At 37.1% G+C, this 20,739-nt stretch overlaps 1 protein-coding gene across 1 annotated transcript; it reads right to left on the reverse strand.

The window, feature by feature from the left end:
* Positions 1–369: 369 nt before the first annotated feature.
* Positions 370–780, reverse strand: LOC143028122 (uncharacterized). Its single transcript, XM_076189754.1, has one exon. It carries the CDS (start codon positions 778–780, stop codon positions 370–372), a length of 411 nt encoding a protein of 136 aa, XP_076045869.1.
* Positions 781–20,739: the final 19,959 nt, after the last annotated feature.

Raw genomic sequence — 20,739 nt, forward strand, 5'->3', positions numbered from 1 at the left:
GTTATTTCAGCCTCTTAAAAATATTCTTGATGTATGCCAGTTCATCTTCTAAGAGTCTTTTACTGCATATACGAAAACCTCTGAGAAAGAAATCTATTAGAACACCAGTTCGTCCCTATTGGTGGGCTTCCTGTATACTGAGAAACTTACCTGTTCAGAACCTCTATGTAAAAGCGTGTCTAAAAACGGTAACTTACACTCTTTTTCTAGCTCAACTGTGAATTGAATGTCTTTATTCACAGCGTTGAGTCTTCTCAGCATATTTTCTACATTGGTTCCTTTTGGCATCACCACAATTATGTCATCCACGTACCTTAGCCAAGTGGTACCTCTTCCCATGATGTTGATGTATTTGTCCATTTCTAATACTTACATGAATAGACAAGCCATAACCGCCGATAACGGACTCTCCATTGCAAGACCATTGTGCTGTCTAAATTCAATGTTGTTAAACATGAAATATCCAAACCTGACACACATGGAGACAAGTTTTAAATAATCAGATTTTGGAACTGGAAGTATATCATCATCGATACCTGAAGTAACTTTCTTTACTGCCTCTAGAGTATCATTAATAGAAACATCGATAAATAATGATGTTACATCAAAGCTTGCCAACTTTTTATCACTGACATTCAGACTTTTAAGTCTTCGGATCAGGTCGGAGGAATTCCTTAAATGGGCTCCGCTGATGAAACCGATGACATTGGATAGGGGTTTTGCTAGACATTTTGCTAATCTATGAGGAGCGCTTCCAATCTCTGAGGTTACGGGTCTCATGGTGACATTTACCTTATGCACTTTAGGTAGACCGTGCATTATGTTTTTTTTTTTTTTTTTTTTTTTATCTTCTTCTGGTAATCCTAATAACTTTCTCCCCCTGGTTGACTTGCGTAGGATTCTTCTCGCTTTTGTGTTGAGTTTTGCTGATTCTTTATCTGCGCTGCCGGCCGATTGCCTTTCGTAAGTTGACTCATCACTCAAAAGATGGGACATTTTGTCCAGATAGTCAACTTTATTCAAAAATAATCACTCCGCCGCCTTTGTCGGCGTGGGTGATTACAATGTTATCATCTTTACTCAAAGTTTGAAGGGCTTCTCTAAATCTTTTGGGATTAACAAAACAATTACAATAGGCTAAGGCTTGATAACATGCTAATACTCCTTGGGTGAAACCTTTATTGACCTCGTTCTTAGACCATTTATAATTATTATTCACACTTTTCTTGTAATATTTACCTTTTCCTCCTATATCAAATTTAAGTCCCAGAGACAGTACCAATTTCTCGTTTTTAGACAGCTGTCTGTCTGAAAGGTTGGTCACAAAGTTACTTCTTCCCAGCTTGTTCCAATTACTGTTGTTCCATAACCAAAGTAGCCTACGTTTAAGTCTTTGTTCTTGTAATACATAATCCTTATTCAACCTACTTACCAGCTAGTGAGGTAAGATCACATTTTTCTTTCCATCGCTGATTTCGTCCAACTTATCTTGTAGGGTTTCACAGGATTCCTTTAAGTATGTCCTGATACTATCTGTGAAGGGGTGTTCATCACTTCTTAGCTGTCTTGGAGCTGTTTCAGTAGCCAAAGGGAAAACCTGACACATCCGTCCACTCATAGCTTGGCGGGTTCCCTCTCACTACGAGTATAAGACTTGTTATCTGATTGTATAGCAGCAAGTCCTCTGAAGAAGACCAAGTTGGTCGCAACGTTAGGGCAAAAAACTTTATTCCCAACACATCTTTGCTTGCCCTTCCCCACCCAATTCTCTCTCTCTCTCTCTCTCTCTCTCTCTCTCTCTCTCTCTCTCTCTCTCTCTCTCTCTCTCTCTCTCTCTCTCTCTCTCTCTCTCTCTCTCTCTCTCTCTCACACACACACACACACACGCACACACACACACACACACACACACACACACACACACACACACACACACACACACACACACACACACACACACACACACACACACACACACACACACACACACACACACTTCAACGAACGGACGGCATAGACGACGTTCTGAAGAAAAAGTGAAATTTCGTGGATCCCAAAGCAAAGGAAGTACCTATTGTATTTGCAGGGTGGGGGGGGGGAGAAATTGCTCGTGGTGTAGGGAAAGTAAGGAAAAAGGAGAAGGGGAGGGATTACTGAGGGAAATGGAAGGAAATGAGGAAGGTGAGGACTTGGCCCAGGCAGGCAGACGAAATCTAAACAAACGAGGGCCGGACCAATTTAGCGATGATGAAATGTCTAACAAAAATATAAAGATTAGAAGTATAGATAAGAGCAATACAGTAGAAGATGATGAGAATATTTTCCAGGGATTTAAAGAGGGTGGGGGGGACAAAACCCCCCCCCCCCCCCCGATTAACAAGACTAGAAGAGAAACTCGCTAAGATGATCGAGCACTGGGAATTTAAGTTCGGTCACGTTAACAACATTGTGCAGAGAGTTGAAAAATTGGAAGAACTAGAGAAGGCGAACAAAAACTTAACTAAGGAAATTGAAGAATTAAAAAAAACAGTTAAAAGAAGTAAAAGATGAGAATAAAGTCTTAAAGGAGAATAATAAGGAGAACAAGGAGGGTTGGAAAAAAATCCAAGAAAATAGCAAAGTTGCATTCACTGACATAATCAGACAGCAAATGAATGAACAAACTGAAAATTCAGTTATTAAAGTGATGAGACAGAAGGAGAATATAGTAAGAGACTTAGCAGACAGAAAGAAATGTATAATTATATTAGGAATGGAAGAGAAACATAACCCAGATAGAACCACAAGAATCAAAGAGGAAAATGAAAAAGTAAGAAATTTACTAGAATTAGTTCAGGAAGATGAACCAGAAATAATGAAACAAATCGAAGAGAAATTCAGGCTAGGGAAATATAGTACAGACAAAACCAGACCAATTAAGATTAAATTCAGGTCACAAACTACGGCTGAGAATATCTTATCCAAAACAGGGAAACTAGCAACAAGTGAACAATATAAAAAGGTATGGATAAAAAGGGAAATGAATAAAGAGGAAAGAGAGGAAGAAAAACAGAAAAGACTTGAAGCTAAGGAAAAGAACGAGATAAGAACGGAGTCAGAAAAAGAGAGATTCTATTGGAGAGTAGTGAATATGAAACTAAAGAAAGTCGACATACAAGAGAAAAACAAAAGGGAAACAGAGAACACAATGGAAGTGGCAGAAAACTAAGAGTGTCTTACACAAATATAGATGGATTAATAACAGGATTGAATGAGCTGAATGCTTATTTGAAGGAAAAAGAACCAGACATAATGGCAATTGTAGAAACAAAATTAAAAGGTCCACTACCACCCAACAGTGTAGGACATGATGCATATAATTATTGGATTAGAAACAGAGTGAAAAAGGAAGGGGGTGGAGTTATGTTCCTGACTAAGAAGGATATAAACGTGAAGTGTCACATATGGAAAGAATACAGTAGAGATGATAATGATGGAAGTAGAAGACAGAGATAAGAAGAGCAGAAAGTTTGTGATAAATTATGTGCCCCCGAAAACAGCCTCATGGGAAGAGAGTGAACATAAAAGTATGTTAGAGGACACAAAGATAGCATTAAACAAGATAATGGAAGAGGGAGGAAGAATAGTTATGATGGGCGACTTTAATTGCAAAGAAATCTGCTGGGAAGAAATGACAGTAAAGGGTGGAGACGGCTCATGGGGAAACGCTCTACTTGAGATGGTTACTGACCATACAATGGCACAATGGATACAGGAGAACACTAGGTATAGAAATGAAGAAGAGCCATCGAGACTAGACCTAATAATTACATCTGAACCTAGAATAGTGGACAAAATTGAATATAAAACACCAATAAGTAAAAGTGACCACATATTGATTGAACTGGAACTTAATGAAGAAAAATATATGAAAAAATGAACAATATAGAAAAGGAAGAATGATGTATGAAAAAACAAACTTTGATAAAATAAGAGAATTCTTTCAAAAGGAAAACTGGGAAGAAATATACAAAGAAGAAACAACAGTAGAAGAGAAATGGAATATTTTGACAAAAATTTACAAAAAAGGAGTGGAAAAGTATGTCCCAAGACAAAAACAAGAAAAAGAATATGTAAAATTCTGGTACAACAAAAGTTGTAGGGAGTTAAAAGACAAAAGAGACAAAGCCTGGACCAGATGGAAAAAAGACAGACCTGAAAAATGGAAAATATATACCTGTTATAGAAATGAATATGTACAAACGTGCAGAGAGGAAAAGAGAAAATATGAAAAAGATATCATAGAAAAGTGTAAAGATCAACCAAAACTATTCTACAGATTTGTAAACAATAAACTACAAAACAAACAAGACTTGGAGAAATTAAGACAAGAGGGAGTTGAATACACTGAGGAAATGGAAATGGCGGAAATTATGAACAAACATTTTAAATCAGTGTTTACAAGGGAGAACATACAACCTGAAGAGAACGAATGGAAAGAGAAAGTCCCCCCTATGGAAGAAATAGAAGTAACAAAGAATGAAATAATGAAACACTTGAGTAATCTTGATGTCAGAAAATCGCATGGACCAGATGAAATAGCAAACTGGATACTGAAAGAATGCAGGAATGAACTGGCAGACAAAATACATAGCATACTAAACAGTTCCTTGAAAGAAGGAAAAGTTCCAGAAGATTGGAAAAAAGCAAATATAGTACCTATATATAAAGGAGGAAATAAAGAAGAACCTACAAACTATAGACCAGTCTCTCTAACAATTACAATAGCAAAAATTTGTGAAAGAATGATCAAAAGTAGATGGGTAAAATATTTAGAGAAAAACAAAACAAGGCAATTTGGATTCAGACAAGGACGATCATGCGTCACCAATTTAATATGTTTCTATTCAAGGCTAATAGATATAATACAAGAAAGAGATGGATGGGCGGACTGTGCATTTTTAGACCTAAAGAAAGCTTTTGACAAAGTACCACATAAGAAGTTGCTTAAGAAATTAGAAACTGAAGGAGGAATACAGGGCAAACTACTAAATTGGATGGAAGACTTTTTGCAAGAAAGAAAAATGAGAGTAGTGATAAGAAACCAGCACTCAAAATGGGATGAAGTAATAAGCGGTGTTCCGCAGGGAACAGTTCTGGCCCCAATAATGTTTGCTATATATATTAATGATATGGATGAAGGAATTGAAAGCTATATGAGCTTCTTTGCAGATGATGCAAAACTACTGAAAAGAGTGAAAACTGAAGAAGATTGTGAATCACTACAGAGAGATCTAAATAAAGTACAGGAATGGAGTAGGAAGTGGGAGATGGAGTTCAATACAAAAAAGTGTAGTATAATGGAATTTGGAAAAAGCAAAAACAGAATAACAGGAGCATATAAACTGGGAGAAGAAGGAATAAAAAAAAGTAGAAAATGAGAAGGACCTGGGAGTCATTGTTATGAATAATATGTCACCTGAGAAACATATAATTAAGATTTTTGGAGAAACTTATAATTTAATAAGAACAATCAAAGTTGCATTTACATACCTGGATGAAGAAATGGTGAAAAAATCCTAATCACCCTGATAAGACCAAGATTGGAATATGCAGCAACGATATGGTCACCAAGTACAAAAAAATGTATAAAAAAACTTGAAAGAATACAAAGAGCAATTACAAAATTGGCACCAACACTCTCAAAACTATCATATGAAGAGAGACTAGAAAAACTTGAACTACAGACACTAGAGCAAAGAAGAGAGAGAGGAGATTTGATAGCTATTTACAGAATCATGAAAGGCATAGAAATTACTGACAGAGAGAATCTGATAAAATGGGATGACAGAAATACAAGAGGACACGGAAAGAAAGTAAAAAAAGACAGCTATAGAAGAGATTTGAAAAAGAACAGCTTTCCTCACAGATTAATAGACAGTTGGAACAAGTTAGATGAGAAAGTGGTGTGTGCAAAAACAATACATGAATTTAAAAATAGTTTAGATAAAATGAGATATGAAGACGGGACCCCACGAGCATAGCTCCCCTTCCCGTAAAATACAACTAGGTATATACAACTAGGTAAACACACACACACACACACACACACACACACACACACACACACACACACACACACACATATATATATATATATGTATATATATATATATATATATATATATACATATATATATATGTATGTATATATATATATATATATACATATATATATACATATATATACATGTATATATATATATATATATATATATATATATATGGGGTGAGGTAGTATAAGTGAGAAAATTTGACGCAGCCCGAAGGGATTTCTCCCGTCTTCTCCTTTTCTGCATGATGGGACGGAGAGGGGGTCGCCGATACAAGGAAGCGGCTTTGCTGTGGATGTGCTGTGTCTTGCATCACTGCCTCTGACCCAGGGCAGTGGACAAGATGCAGGGATGATCCATCATCCAGGAGGTGCCAAGATAAGAGGGAGGGAAGAGGGTGGAGGCGAGTGGAGTGTATTAGGGATGAAATGGGTGTGAATGGTTTTTATGCCTTTTTCTTTTTTGCTACCTCACTTGTAAGGGGGAAAAAGCCTTTTGTATATGTATGTATGTATGTATGTATGTATGTATGATCATAAGAAAAAGTACAAGGTTTTCAAAAACCAGAGCGATAAGTACAAGGCCTCCAAAGGCCAAAGAGAAAGTTGCAAGGTCTCCAGGAAGCAAAGGAAAAGCTACAAGATCTTCAAGAACTAAAGTAAAAGTTACAAGTTCTCCAGAGACCAAAGGAAAGGGTTTAAAATCCCCAAGGACCAAAAAGAAGAGTGCAAGGTCCCCAGGGACCAAAGAGAAAGATGCAAGATCTTCAAGGGACAAAACAAAAGGGGCAAGGTCTCCAAAGACCGAAAGGAAAGCTGTAAAGTCTTCAGGAACCAAAGGAAAAGGTGCAAGGTCTCCAAAGACCAAAAGGAAAGGTGCAAAATCTCCGGAGACTAAAGGAAAAGGTGGAAAATCTTTAAAGACCAAAGGGAAAGATGCAAGGTTTCTAGGAACCAAAGAGAAAAGTGCAAAGTTTCCAAGACTTAAAAAACCCAAACGAGGAGGGCAACGAGAATCCAAACTGTCTGGAAATGTTACGGACTGCCAGGCAAAAGTTGGGGTGTGTAGGGAAAGATGTAGATATCCTGTGCCAGACGTTACCTGCTGTTATTTGAGAAGGAAGAGCACCAACAACAAATGCAAAAACAATGGAGGTGCCTGCAAGATTCCTGACGACTCTTGCAAAGAAATCAAAGGCGTTGACCCTTGCAAAGAAGGCAAGAAATGTTGTAAAATCAATATATCGTCAAAATGCAGGGATAATGGAGGCCATTGCACCACCAATGCTCGCAATTGTAAAGTTGTCGCAGGGGTCGACGACTGCAAGAACAGCAAAGTCTGTTGTGAGAGACAACAACCACATAAGCCCAAGAAAAAATGCAAGAAGAGTGGTGGGTTTTGCGCTGAGGCCACAAAAATCTGCGAAGTTTTAGAAGGAGTCCAGGCTTGCAAGGACGGCAAAGTTTGTTGTAAACGGAAACGAAATAAGTGCAAACAAAACGGCGGAACCTGTACTTTAATGGGTGAGAACTGTGAAGTCGTTGAGGGAGCGAAACCTTGCAAAAATGGGAAGGTCTGTTGTAAGGAACGTCTGCCGAAGTGCAAAAAACATGGAGGAACCTGTACCTCGAAAAGTGAGAGTTGCAAAATCATTAAAGGAGTAAAACCTTGCAAACAAGGCAAGGTCTGTTGCAAAGGAACCTCTAAGTCCTGCAAAAAGAGTGGAGGAACCTGTACTTTGAAAGATGGCAAATGCAAAGTCATAGAAGGAGTGAAGCCTTGCAAGGATGACAAAGTCTGTTGCAAGGGAACTATAAAAACCTACAAGAAAAGTGGAGGAACCTGTAGTTCCAAAGGTGGTAAATGCAAAGTCATCGAAGGAGTGAAACCTTGCAAGAATGACAAAGTCTGTTGCAAGAGAACTATAAAAACTTGTAAGAAAAGTGGAGGAATTTATACTTTGACAGGTGGCAAATGCAAAGTCATTGAAGGAGTGAAGCCTTGCAAGGATAACAAAGTCTGTTGTAAAGGACTCTTAAAGACCTGCAAGAAGAGTGGAAGAACCTGTAGTTCGAAAGGAAGAGAGTGTGAAATCATCAAAGGAGTAAAAACATGCAAGGACGATAAAGTCTGTTGCAAGGGAACCTCAAAGATCTGTAAGAAGAGCGGAGGGACCTGCACGCCGGAGAATATCGAGTGTGAAGTGGTCAGTGAGGTGGTGAAGCCATGCAAGGAAGGGAAAGTCTGTTGCAAGGACGACCGACCCACCTGCAAGAAGGAAGGTGGGTACTGCACGAACTCGCCCAGCGGCTGCACTGTCCTCGAGGGCGTTCGGCCGTGCAAGGGAGGAGCCTCTTGCTGCGAAGGGACCCCCTCGAGTTCGACGACGTTTGCGTCTGCGTCTGCGTCTTCAGGCTCTTTTGTTTCAACATCAACGAATGCCAGCTCAGCCTCGGCTCCCACACCCTCTTCTGCTTCAACATCTCCAGTTACTTCAGTCTTTATTTCAACCACAACTTCAGTGCCCACTTCGATGTCCACAAACGTCACTATTTCAACGACCACATCTATATCTGTTTCATCTAAAGCTGTTCCATCCTTTACTTTCACTTCAACATCCATCTCTACTTTATCACTTAGCACAAGTACATCTACTTCAACATCCTCATCGACGCCCATGCTCATACCAACTTCTACTTCAACATCTATTTCTGTAACGACGCCCGCACCCACTTCAATAGTACCTATAACTACCTCAGCATCTACAACTACTTTATCATCTACATCAACCCCTAATTTGTCATCTACAGTCACATCACATTCTACTGATATAACTACTTCGGCTACAACATCTACCACAACAGCCACAACTTTATGCACTTCCACCCCAACCAGCACATCCACTATCTTCTTCTACCTCAGCGTTCACATCTACCTCTACTTTTACATCTACAACCCGCCCATCTACGTCATTATCCACTTACACGTCCATGTTGTCTTCTACTCGAATATCTAACTTAACTTCTACATCAGAATCAATGGGCATATCCACATCTACTTCAGATTCAACTTCAACATCTACATCCTACACTAAAACCCTAATCATCACTTCATCCTCTACATCTACTTCAACAACATCAACCTCTGTTTTAACAACCACAAGTGCTCTCACTCCTACATCCACATCTATTCCTACCCCTTCATCAAATTCTGCATCCACTTCAACAACTACATCTACATCCACCCTTATATTAACATCATTACGTATTTCGACTACAACATCTACCTCTACTTCAGCATCTACGACTGTTTCTAATGCATCACCCACTATCATATCAACATCAACTTACACCTCGACATCGCTTTCATCTTCAATTTCTATCTTCACTTTCATACCCAGATCTACATTTACGGCTGCTGCAACATCGTCAACGGTAATTGGTACATCAGTGTTCACTTCTACATCTACAACTCTTTCAACGTCTGCATCAGTGTCTAACTCAGTTTTGATCTCTATCTCCAGTTCAATAACCATCTCCACTTCCACTTCTACTTCATTTACTGCACCCACAACTTCTTCCACACATTCATCTACTTCAGCGTCAACATCTCCCTCAACAATTTTAACTATTACTCTAACATCCATATCAATCCCTGCTTCTACATCTACAACAAGTAGTTCTCCTTCAACATCCACCTCTACTTCCACATTTACTTCTACTTCACCATTAACATCTACTTCATCTTCCACATTTTCCTCAACTAAAACAACTATTACTTCAAAATTTACATCACACTCTGCTTCCTCATCTACAAAAAGTAGTTCTCCCTCAACATCCACCTTTACTTCCACATCCACTTCTACTTCACCATTAATATCTACTTCATCTTCAACATTACCCTCAACTACAACAACTATTACTTCAACATCGACATCAACCCCTGCTTCCACATCTACAACAAGTAGTTCTCCTTCAACATCCATTTCTGTATCCACATCTACTTCTACTTCACCATCAACATCTACTTTATCTTCAACATTTTCCTCACCCACAACAACTATTACTTCAGCATCCACATCGACCCCTGCTTCCACATCTTTTACAATTAGTTCCCCTTCAATGTCCACTTCTACATCAACATCCACTTCTATTTCACCATCAACCTCTACTTCAGCTTCAGTGTTAACATCATCATCCATAGCTACCTCTTCAAAATCAACTTTCACATCTTCGACATCCCCATCTACATCAACATTTACTTCCACTTCGACCACTACATCATCTACAACTACTACTTCGACAACAACTTGTACATCTTCTTCAACAAACACATCTACTTTATCAACATCTACATCCACTTCTACTTCAACCACTACAACATTTACATCTACCAGTTCAAAATCAGCTTCCACATCTACTTCAGCAATATCTACAATCACATCCACTTCAACCACTATAAATTCTGCAACTACTACTTCAACATCAATTTTCACATCCACTTCAGCAACCACATATACTTCAACAACATCTACATTCACTCCCACCGCTACAACAGTTACAACTACTTTAATATCAACTTTTACATCTACTTCAACAACATCTACATATACATCCACTACCACTACATCTACAACTACTACTTCAACATCAACTTCTACATCTACTTCAACAATATCTACATACACATCCATTTCAACCACTACAACATCTACAATTACTACTTCCACTTCCATATCTACTTCAACAACCACATATACATCAACATCTACATCCATTTCAACTTTTTCCACTACAAAATCTACAAGTACTACCTCGACATTAACTTCCACATCTACTTCAACCACTACAACATCAACTAATTCAAAATTAACTTCCACGTCTACGTCAAAAACCACATCCATTTCAATAACATCTACTTCCATGTCAATCACCACAATATCTGCAATAACTGTTTCAACATCCATTTCCACATATACTTCAACAACATCTACATCCCCTTCCACTTCAACCATTACAACAACTACAACTACTACCTCAACAGCAATTTCCACATCTATTTTAACAACATCTACATCTACCTCCACTTCAACCACTACAACATCTACAACTACTACCTCAAAAACACCTTTCACACCTACTTCAACAAGGACATCCGCTTCAATAAAATCTACACCCACTTCCACTTCAACCACTAGAACATCTACTACTTTATCATCAACTTCCACATCTACTTCAACAACATCTACATCCACTTTAACTTCAACCACTACAGCAACTACTACTACTACTGCTACTTTAACATCAATTTCCAAATCTACTTCAACAACTAAATCCACTTCAACCACTACAATAGTTACAATTACCACTTCCACTTCAACTTTCACATCTACTTCAACAGCATTTACACCCACTTCCACTTCAACCACTACTACATCTACAACTATCACTTCAATTTCACCTGCAACTACCATTCTCACTTCAAACACTACAACTATCACTTTAACAACAACTTTTACGTCTACTTCAACAACATCTACTTACAATTCAACCACTACAACATCTACAACAACTATTTCAACATCAACTTCCACATCTACTTTAATAACATCTACACCCACTTCCACTTCAACCACTACAACATCTACTACTACTTCAACATCGACTTCCAAATCTACGTCAACAACCACATGTACTTCAACAACATCTACTTCCATTTCAACCACCACAGCATCTACAACTACTTCAACATCAACTCCCACAAATACTTCAACAACATCAACTTCAACCACTACAACATCTACAACTACTTCAACATCAACTTCCAGACATACTTCAACAACATCTTCATCCACTCCAACCACTACAACATCTACAACTGCTACCTCAACAATATCTTCCACATCAATTTCAACAACATCTACATCAGTTTCCACTTCAAGCACCACAACATCTACAACTACTTCAACATCAACTTCCACATATACTTCAACAACATCTACATCCATTTCAATCACTACAACATCTACAACTTCTACCTCAACAACATATTCCACATCTATTTCAACAACACCTACATCAACTTTCACTTCAACCACCACAACGTCTACAACTACTTCAACATCAACTTCCACATATACTTCAACATCTACATCCACTTCAACCACTACAACATCTACAACTGCTACCTCAACAACATCTTTTACATCTATTTCAACAACAACTACATCAACTTCCACTACAACATTTACAACTCCTACCTTAACAACTTCTTTCACATCTACTTCAACAACAACTACACCAACTTTCACTTCAACCACAACAGCATATGCAACTACTACCTCAACAACAACAACAACAACAACAACAACAACAACAACAACAACATCTACTTCAACAAGAGCATATACTTCAACATCTACTTCCACATGCATTTCAACCACTACAACATCTACAACAAATATATCAACATCAACTTCCACATCTACTTCAATAAAATCTACATCAACCTCCACTTCAACCACTATAACATCTACAACTACTACTTCAACATCAACTTACATATCTACTTCATCAACATCTACTTCTACGACATCCACAATAAATACTTCAACATCAATTTCCACATCTACCTCAACAATACCTACACCCACTTCAACTTCAACCAGTACATCATCTACAACTATTACTTTAACATCAACTTCCTCATCTACTTCAACACAATATCTACTTCCACTTCCATTTCAATCACTGCAACATCTATTACTTCAACATCAACTTCCACATTTACTTCAACAATATCTACATTAACTTCCACCACTACAGCAATTACAGCTACTTTAATATCAACTTTTACATCTACTTCAGCAACATCTATATACACATCTACCACTACATCTACAACTACTACTTCAACATCAACTTCCTCATCTACTTCAACAACATATATATACAGACCCACTTCAACCACTATAACATCTACAATTAGTACTTCAACTTCCATATCTGCTTCAACGACCACATATACTTCAACAACATCTACATCCATTTCAACTTCATCCACTACTAAATCTACAACTACTACCTCAACATAAACTTCTAAATCTACTTCAACAACATCTACAACCACTTCCACTTCAACCACTAAAGCTACAACTTCAATTTCAACTTCCACATTTATTTCATGTGCATCTGCATCTACTTTCACTTTAACCACTATTAGATCTACAAGAACTACTTCATCATCAACTTTCAAATCTACTTCAACAACTACATTTACCTCCACTTCAACCACAACATCTACAACAACTACATCAGCATCAAGTTCCACATCTGCTTCAACAATATCTACATCCACATCCACTTCAACCTCCATTGCATCTACTACTACTTCTTCAACATCATCTTCTACATCTACTTCAACAACATCTACATCCGCTTCAAATTCAACCCCTACAACGTTTACTACTACTACTACTACTACTACTACTACTACTACTACTACTACTACTACTACTACTACTACTACTACTACTACTACTACTTTAACATCAATTTACATATTTACTTCAATAAATGCTACATCCACTTTAACTACCACAATATTTACAACTACTACTTCCATTTTAACTTTCACATCTACTTCAGCAACATCTACATCCACTTCCACTTCAACCACTACTACATTTGCGACTGCCACTTCAATTTCATATGCAACTACCACTTTCACTTTAAGCACTACAACTATCACTTAAACAACAACCTCCACGTCTACTTCAACAACATATACTTACACTTACACTTCAACCACTACAACATCTACAAGTATTTCAACATCAACTGTCAAATCTACTTCAATAACATCCACTTCAACCTCCAGTTCAACCACTACAACATCTGCAATTGCTACTTCAACATCAACTTACATATCCACTTCATCAACATCTACTACGGCATCTACAATAACTATTTGAACATCAACTTCCAAATCTACTTCAACAATATCTATACCCACTTCAACTTCAACCACTATATCACCTACAACTATTACTTTACAAATAATATCAACCTCCTCATCTACTTCAACAATATCTACTTCCACTTCCATTTCAACCACTGCAACATCTATTACTTCAACATCAACTTCCACATCTACTTCAACAATATCTACATTAACTTCCACCACTACAGCAATTACAGCTACTTTAATATTAACTTTTACATCTACTTCAGCAACATCTACATACACATCTACCACCACTACATCTACAACTACTACTTCAACATCAGCTTCCGCATCTACTTCAACATCATATATATACAGACCCACTTCAACCACCATAACATCTACAACTACTACTTCAACTTCCATATCTGCTTCAACGACCACATATACTTCAACAACATCTACATCCATTTCAACTTCATCCACTACTAAATCTACAACTACTACCTCAACATGAACTTCTAAATCTACTTCAATAACATCTACAACCACTTCCACTTTAACCACTAAAGCTACAAATTCAATATCAACTTCCACATTTACTTCAAGTGCATCTGCATCTACTTTCACTTTAACCACTATTACATCAACAAGAACTACTTCATCATCAACTTTCAAATCTACTTCTACATCTACATCTACCTGTACTTCAACCACAACATCTACAACAACTACTTCAGCATCAAGTTCCACATCTGCTTCAACAATATCTACATCCACATCCACTTCAACCTCCATTGCATCTACTACAACTTCTTCAACATCAACAACTACATCTACTTCAACAACATCTACATCCACTTCAACTTCAACCCCTACAACGTTTACTACTACTACTACTTTAACATCAATCTCCAAGTCTACTTCAATAACAGCTACATTCACTTTAACCACTACAATATTTACAACTACTACTTCCACTTCCACTTTCACAGCTACTTCAACAACATCTACATCCACTTCCATTTCGACCACTACTACGTATACGACTACTACTTCAATTTCATTTGCAACTACCACTTTCACTACAACTATCACTTCAACAACAACTTCCACATCTACTTCAACTTCTACTTCCACTTTAACATCTACAACATCTACAATTGCTACTTCAACATCAACTTCCACATCTACTTCAATAACATCTACACCCACTTCCACCTCAACCACTACGACATCTACTACTATTTCAACATCGAGTTACACATCTACGTCAACATCCACATCTACTTCAGCAACATCTACTTCTATTTCAACCACCACAACACCTAAAACAAATACTTCAACACCAACTTCCACATCTACTTCAACAACGTCTATATTCACTTCCACTTCAATCACTATAACATCTACTAGTACCTCAACATCAACTTTGAAATCTGCACCAACAAGCACATCTACTTCAACCACATCTACTTCTTTTTCAACTACCACAACATCTACAATTACTTCAACATCATCTTCCACATATACTTCAACATCTACATCCACTTCCACTTCAACAAGTACAACAACTTCTTCAACAAAATCTTCCACTTCCACTTTAACCACTACAACATCTACTACTACTTCAATATCAACTTCCACATCTACTTCAACAACATCTACTTCTACTTCAGGCACTACAATATATACAGAGACTTCTTAAACATAAACTTCTACATCTACTTCAACATAATCTACCACCACTTCCACTACAACAACTACAACTTCTACAACTACTAATTCAATATCAATTTCCACATCTACTTCAATAACATCTACTTCCACTTCCATTTTAACCACTACATCTACTAATTCAACATTAACTTCCTCATTTATTTCAACATCTACATCCACTTCCACTTCAACCACTGCAATGTCTGCAACAATTTCAACATCAACAACAGCATCTACTTTAACAAAATCTTCATCCACTTCCACTTCAACCTCTGGAAGATCTACAACTGCTACTTCAGCATTAACTTTCACATCTGCTTCAACATCTGCTTTCACTTCAACCACTACAAGATCTACATCAACTGCTTCAACATTAACTTCCACATCTACTTACACTTCAACCACTACAACATCTACGACTACATCCTGAGCAACTACTTCCACATCTACTTCAACAACCACATCTAATTCAACAACATCTACATCCACTTCAGCTTCAACCAATACATCTACAACAACTATTTCAAAATCAACTTCCACATCTACTTCAACAACATCTACATCAACTTACATTTCAACAACTACAATATCTACAACTATTACTTCAATACCTTCCACTTCCACTTCTTCAACATCTACTTCTACGATATCTACAATAACTACCTCAACATCAACTTCCATATCTACTTCAGCAATATATACATCTACTTCAATTTAATCACCACAATATCTACAATTACTTTAGTATCAGCTTCCACATCTACTTCAACAAAAACTACTCCCACTTCAACCACTACAACATTTACTTCAACATCAACTTTCACATCTACTTCAACAACAACTACATCCACCTCTGCATCAACCACTATGACATCTATAACTACTACTTCAATATTAATTTCGACATTACTTCAACAACATCAACTTCCACTTCACCCACTACAGCATCTACAACAACTATTTCAACATTAATAACAAGATCTTCACCCACTTCTTCAACCACTGAAAATTTTACAACTACTATTTCAATATCAACTTCCAACTCTACTTCAACAACATCTACTTTCACCTCAAACACTACAACATCTACAACAATTACTTCAATATCAATAACAAGATCTACTTCAACAAAATATTTAATCACTTCTACTTCAACCACTAAAATATCTACAAATACTTCTTCACTATGAACTTTCGCATCTACTTCAACAACATCGACTTCCATTTCAACCATAACATCTGCAACTACTACTTCAATATCAACCTCCACATAAACTTCAATAATATCTACATTCACTTCCACTTCAACCACTACAATATCTACAAGTACTACCTCTACAACAACTTCCACATCCACTTCAACAACATCTACTTCCACTTCAACCACTACAGTATTTACAACTACTTCAACATCAACTTCTACATCTTCAACAACCACATCTACTTTATCAACATCTACATCCACTTCTACTTCAACCACTACAACATTTACAACTACCAGTTCAATATCAGTTTCCACATCTAATTAAGCAATATCTACAACCACATCCACTTCAACCACTACAAATTCTGCAACTACTACTTCAACATCAATTTCCACATCCGCTTCAGCAACCACATATACTTCAACAACATCTACATTCACTCCCACCACTACAACAATTACAACTACTTTAATATAAACTTCTACATCTACTTCAACAACATCTACATACACATCCACTCCCGCTACTACATCTATAACTACTACTTCAACATCAACTTCCGCATCTACTTCAACAATATCTACATACACATACACTTCAACCACTACAACATCTACAATTACTACTTCAGCAACATATATATACACATTCACTTCAACCACTATAACATTACAATTATTTCTTCAATTTCTATATCTACTTCGAGAACCACATCTACTTCAACATCTACATCCGTTTAAGTTTCATCCACTAGTACATCTACAACTACTACCTCAACGTAAACTTCTACATCTACTTCAACAACATCTACATCCAGTTCCATTTCAACCACTATAACTACTACTTCAATATCAACTTCCACATCTACTTCAAGTGCATCTGCATCTACTTCCACCTTAACCACTAATAAATCTACAACAACTGCTTCATTATCAGATTCCAAATCTACTTCAACAACTACATCTACTTCCACTTTAACCACAACATCATATACAACAACTACTTCAGCATCAAGTTCCACATTTACTTCAGCAATATCTACATCCCTATTCATTTCAACCTCCACTGCATCTACTACTACTTCTTCAACATCAACTTCTACATCTACTTTAACAACATGTATATCCACTTCAACTTCAACCACTACAACATCTACTACTATTACTACTACTACTACTACTACTACTACTACTTTTTTTTTCTTTTTTTTATTACGACCTCCATCCTTCGTGGAATTGTGTGGTGGAAGCAGCAGGATCTGTCTCCCACAGACACAGTTCATTGGCCCCTCTCCCGCCAATGACTGTGGTCGACGACCCTTTTATTTATCTATTCATCTTTTAATAATGCCTAATACAAAAGTTCATTTATCCTACTGTCAACCACCGTCTGCTCAAAATCTAGGTTTTCTATATGTGCTGATTTGGGCGGTGGGGGACCTGGTACCTCTCAGGCATAGGAGGGCTGATCCTAGGAGTGAGAATGATAGTCTACATCTCATCCATGAAACAATACTGTTTTTTGGCTGTTGTTTCTTTTCAGCCATCACATCTGCCAGCCGAGCGTAGAATGCCTTTGCTCTAGGACCCATCCCACCTAAAGTCGTAAAGGTTATAGGAGTGAATGAGCCCTGGTCTACATTCTGTATACGCTCTTCGTACATCCTGATCTTCTCATACTCGTTCCGGGAGTGAGATGCCTCACTACTACTACTACTTCTACTACTACTGCTACTACTAATTTAACATTAATTTCCTAATTTACTTCAACAACAAGTAAATCCACTTCAACCACTACAATAGTTACAACTACTACTTCCACTTCAACTTTAACAACTTCTTCAACAACATCTACACCCCCTCCTCTTCAACCACTACTACATCTCCAGCTACTACTTCAATTTCATTTGCAACTACCACTTTCACTTCAAACACTACAACTATCACTTCAACAACAACTTCCACATCTACTTTAACAGCATCTAGTTCCATTTCAACCACTACAACATCTACAACAAATATTTCAACATCAACTTCCACATCTACTTTAATAGCATCTACACCCACTTCCACTTCAACCACTACAACATCTGCTACTACTTCAACATCGACTTCCGCATCTACGTCAACAATCACGTCTACTTCAACAACATCTACTTTTATTTCAACCGCGACAACATCTACAACAACTACTTCAACATCAATATTCACATTGACTTCATCAACATATATGTCCACTTCCACTTAAATCAATACAATATCTACTTCTATTTCAACACCAACTTCCACATCTTCGTCAACAACCACATCTACTTCAACAACATCTACTTCCATTTCAACCACCACAACATCTACAACTACTTCAACATCAACTTCCACATATAATTCAACAACATGTACATCCACTTCAACCACCACAACATCTACAACTGCTACCTTAACAACAACTTTCACATCTACTTCAACAACAACTACATCAACTTCCACTTCAACCACTACAACATCTGCAACTACTACCTCAACAACATCAACAACAAAAACAACAACAACAACAAAAACAACAACTTCCATATCTACTCGTACAAGAACATATACTTCAACATCTACTTCCACATCCAATTTAACTATTACAACATATACAACAATTATTTCAACATCGACTTCTATATCTACTTCAACATCTACATCAATTTCCACTTCAACAACTACAACATCTACAACTACTACATCAACATCAACTTTCACATCCACTTCATCAACATCTAATTCTAATATCTACAACAACTTCAACATCAACATCCACATTTACTTATACAATATCTACATCCATTACAACTTCAACCACTATTACTTTAAAATCAACTTCCACATCTACTTCAATAAAAGCTACATCCACATCTACTTCAATAAAAGCTACATCCACATCCACTTCAACCACTACAACATCTACTACTTTAACATCAACTTCCACATCTTCAAAATCTACATCCACTTCATCTTCAGCCACTACAACATCTACTACTAAACTTTAACATCATTTTCCAAATCTACTACAAACAACAGCTACATCCACTTCAACCACTACAACATTTACAGCTACTACTTCCACTTCAACTTTCACATTTACTTCAATAACATCTACATCCACATTCCACTTCAACCACTACTACATCTCCAGCTACTACTTCAATTTCATTTGCAACTACCACTTTCACTTCAAACACTACAACTATCACTTCAACAACAACTTCCACATCTACTTTAACAATATCTACTTCCATTTCAACCACAAAACATCTACAACAAATATTTCAACATCAACTTTCACATCTACTTCAATGGTGGCAGTAGGCAGTGGTAAATAATTTTTCTCCAATTCTTCTTCCAGGTACACTAATAACTCATTAACGGGAACACGGGTAAATAAAGAAGTAACATCATAACTAATGAGAGTAAATTCATGGTTAATATTAATGACGTTATTTCTTTATTTACCCGTGTTCTCATTAATGATTTATTAGTGTACCTGGAAGAAGAATTGGAGAAAATTGATTTACCACTGCCTATTGCCACCATTATTGATTTAATTAAATGATGTGTTTTGGAATCTTATTTTATGTTTAATGGCAAATATTATTTACAGAATTTTGGTATGGCAATGGGTAATACGATTTCTCCAATTCTAAGCAATCTTTATATGGATTTTTTTTAGACAAAGTTGTTACCCAATATTTCCCCCCAAAATGTTACTTGGTTTAGGTACATTGATGATATTTTGTG

The sequence above is a fragment of the Oratosquilla oratoria genome, chromosome 9 (genome assembly GCF_046742065.1).
Source record: "Oratosquilla oratoria isolate Oo_2021 chromosome 9, ASM4674206v1, whole genome shotgun sequence".
NCBI lineage: Eukaryota > Metazoa > Arthropoda > Malacostraca > Stomatopoda > Squillidae > Oratosquilla > Oratosquilla oratoria.

Bases quoted from the DNA above. Each gene is read 5' to 3' on its own strand.
- LOC143028122 (XM_076189754.1), bottom strand. From the start codon at position 780: ATGAGACCCGTAACCTCAGAGATTGGAAGCGCTCCTCATAGATTAGCA.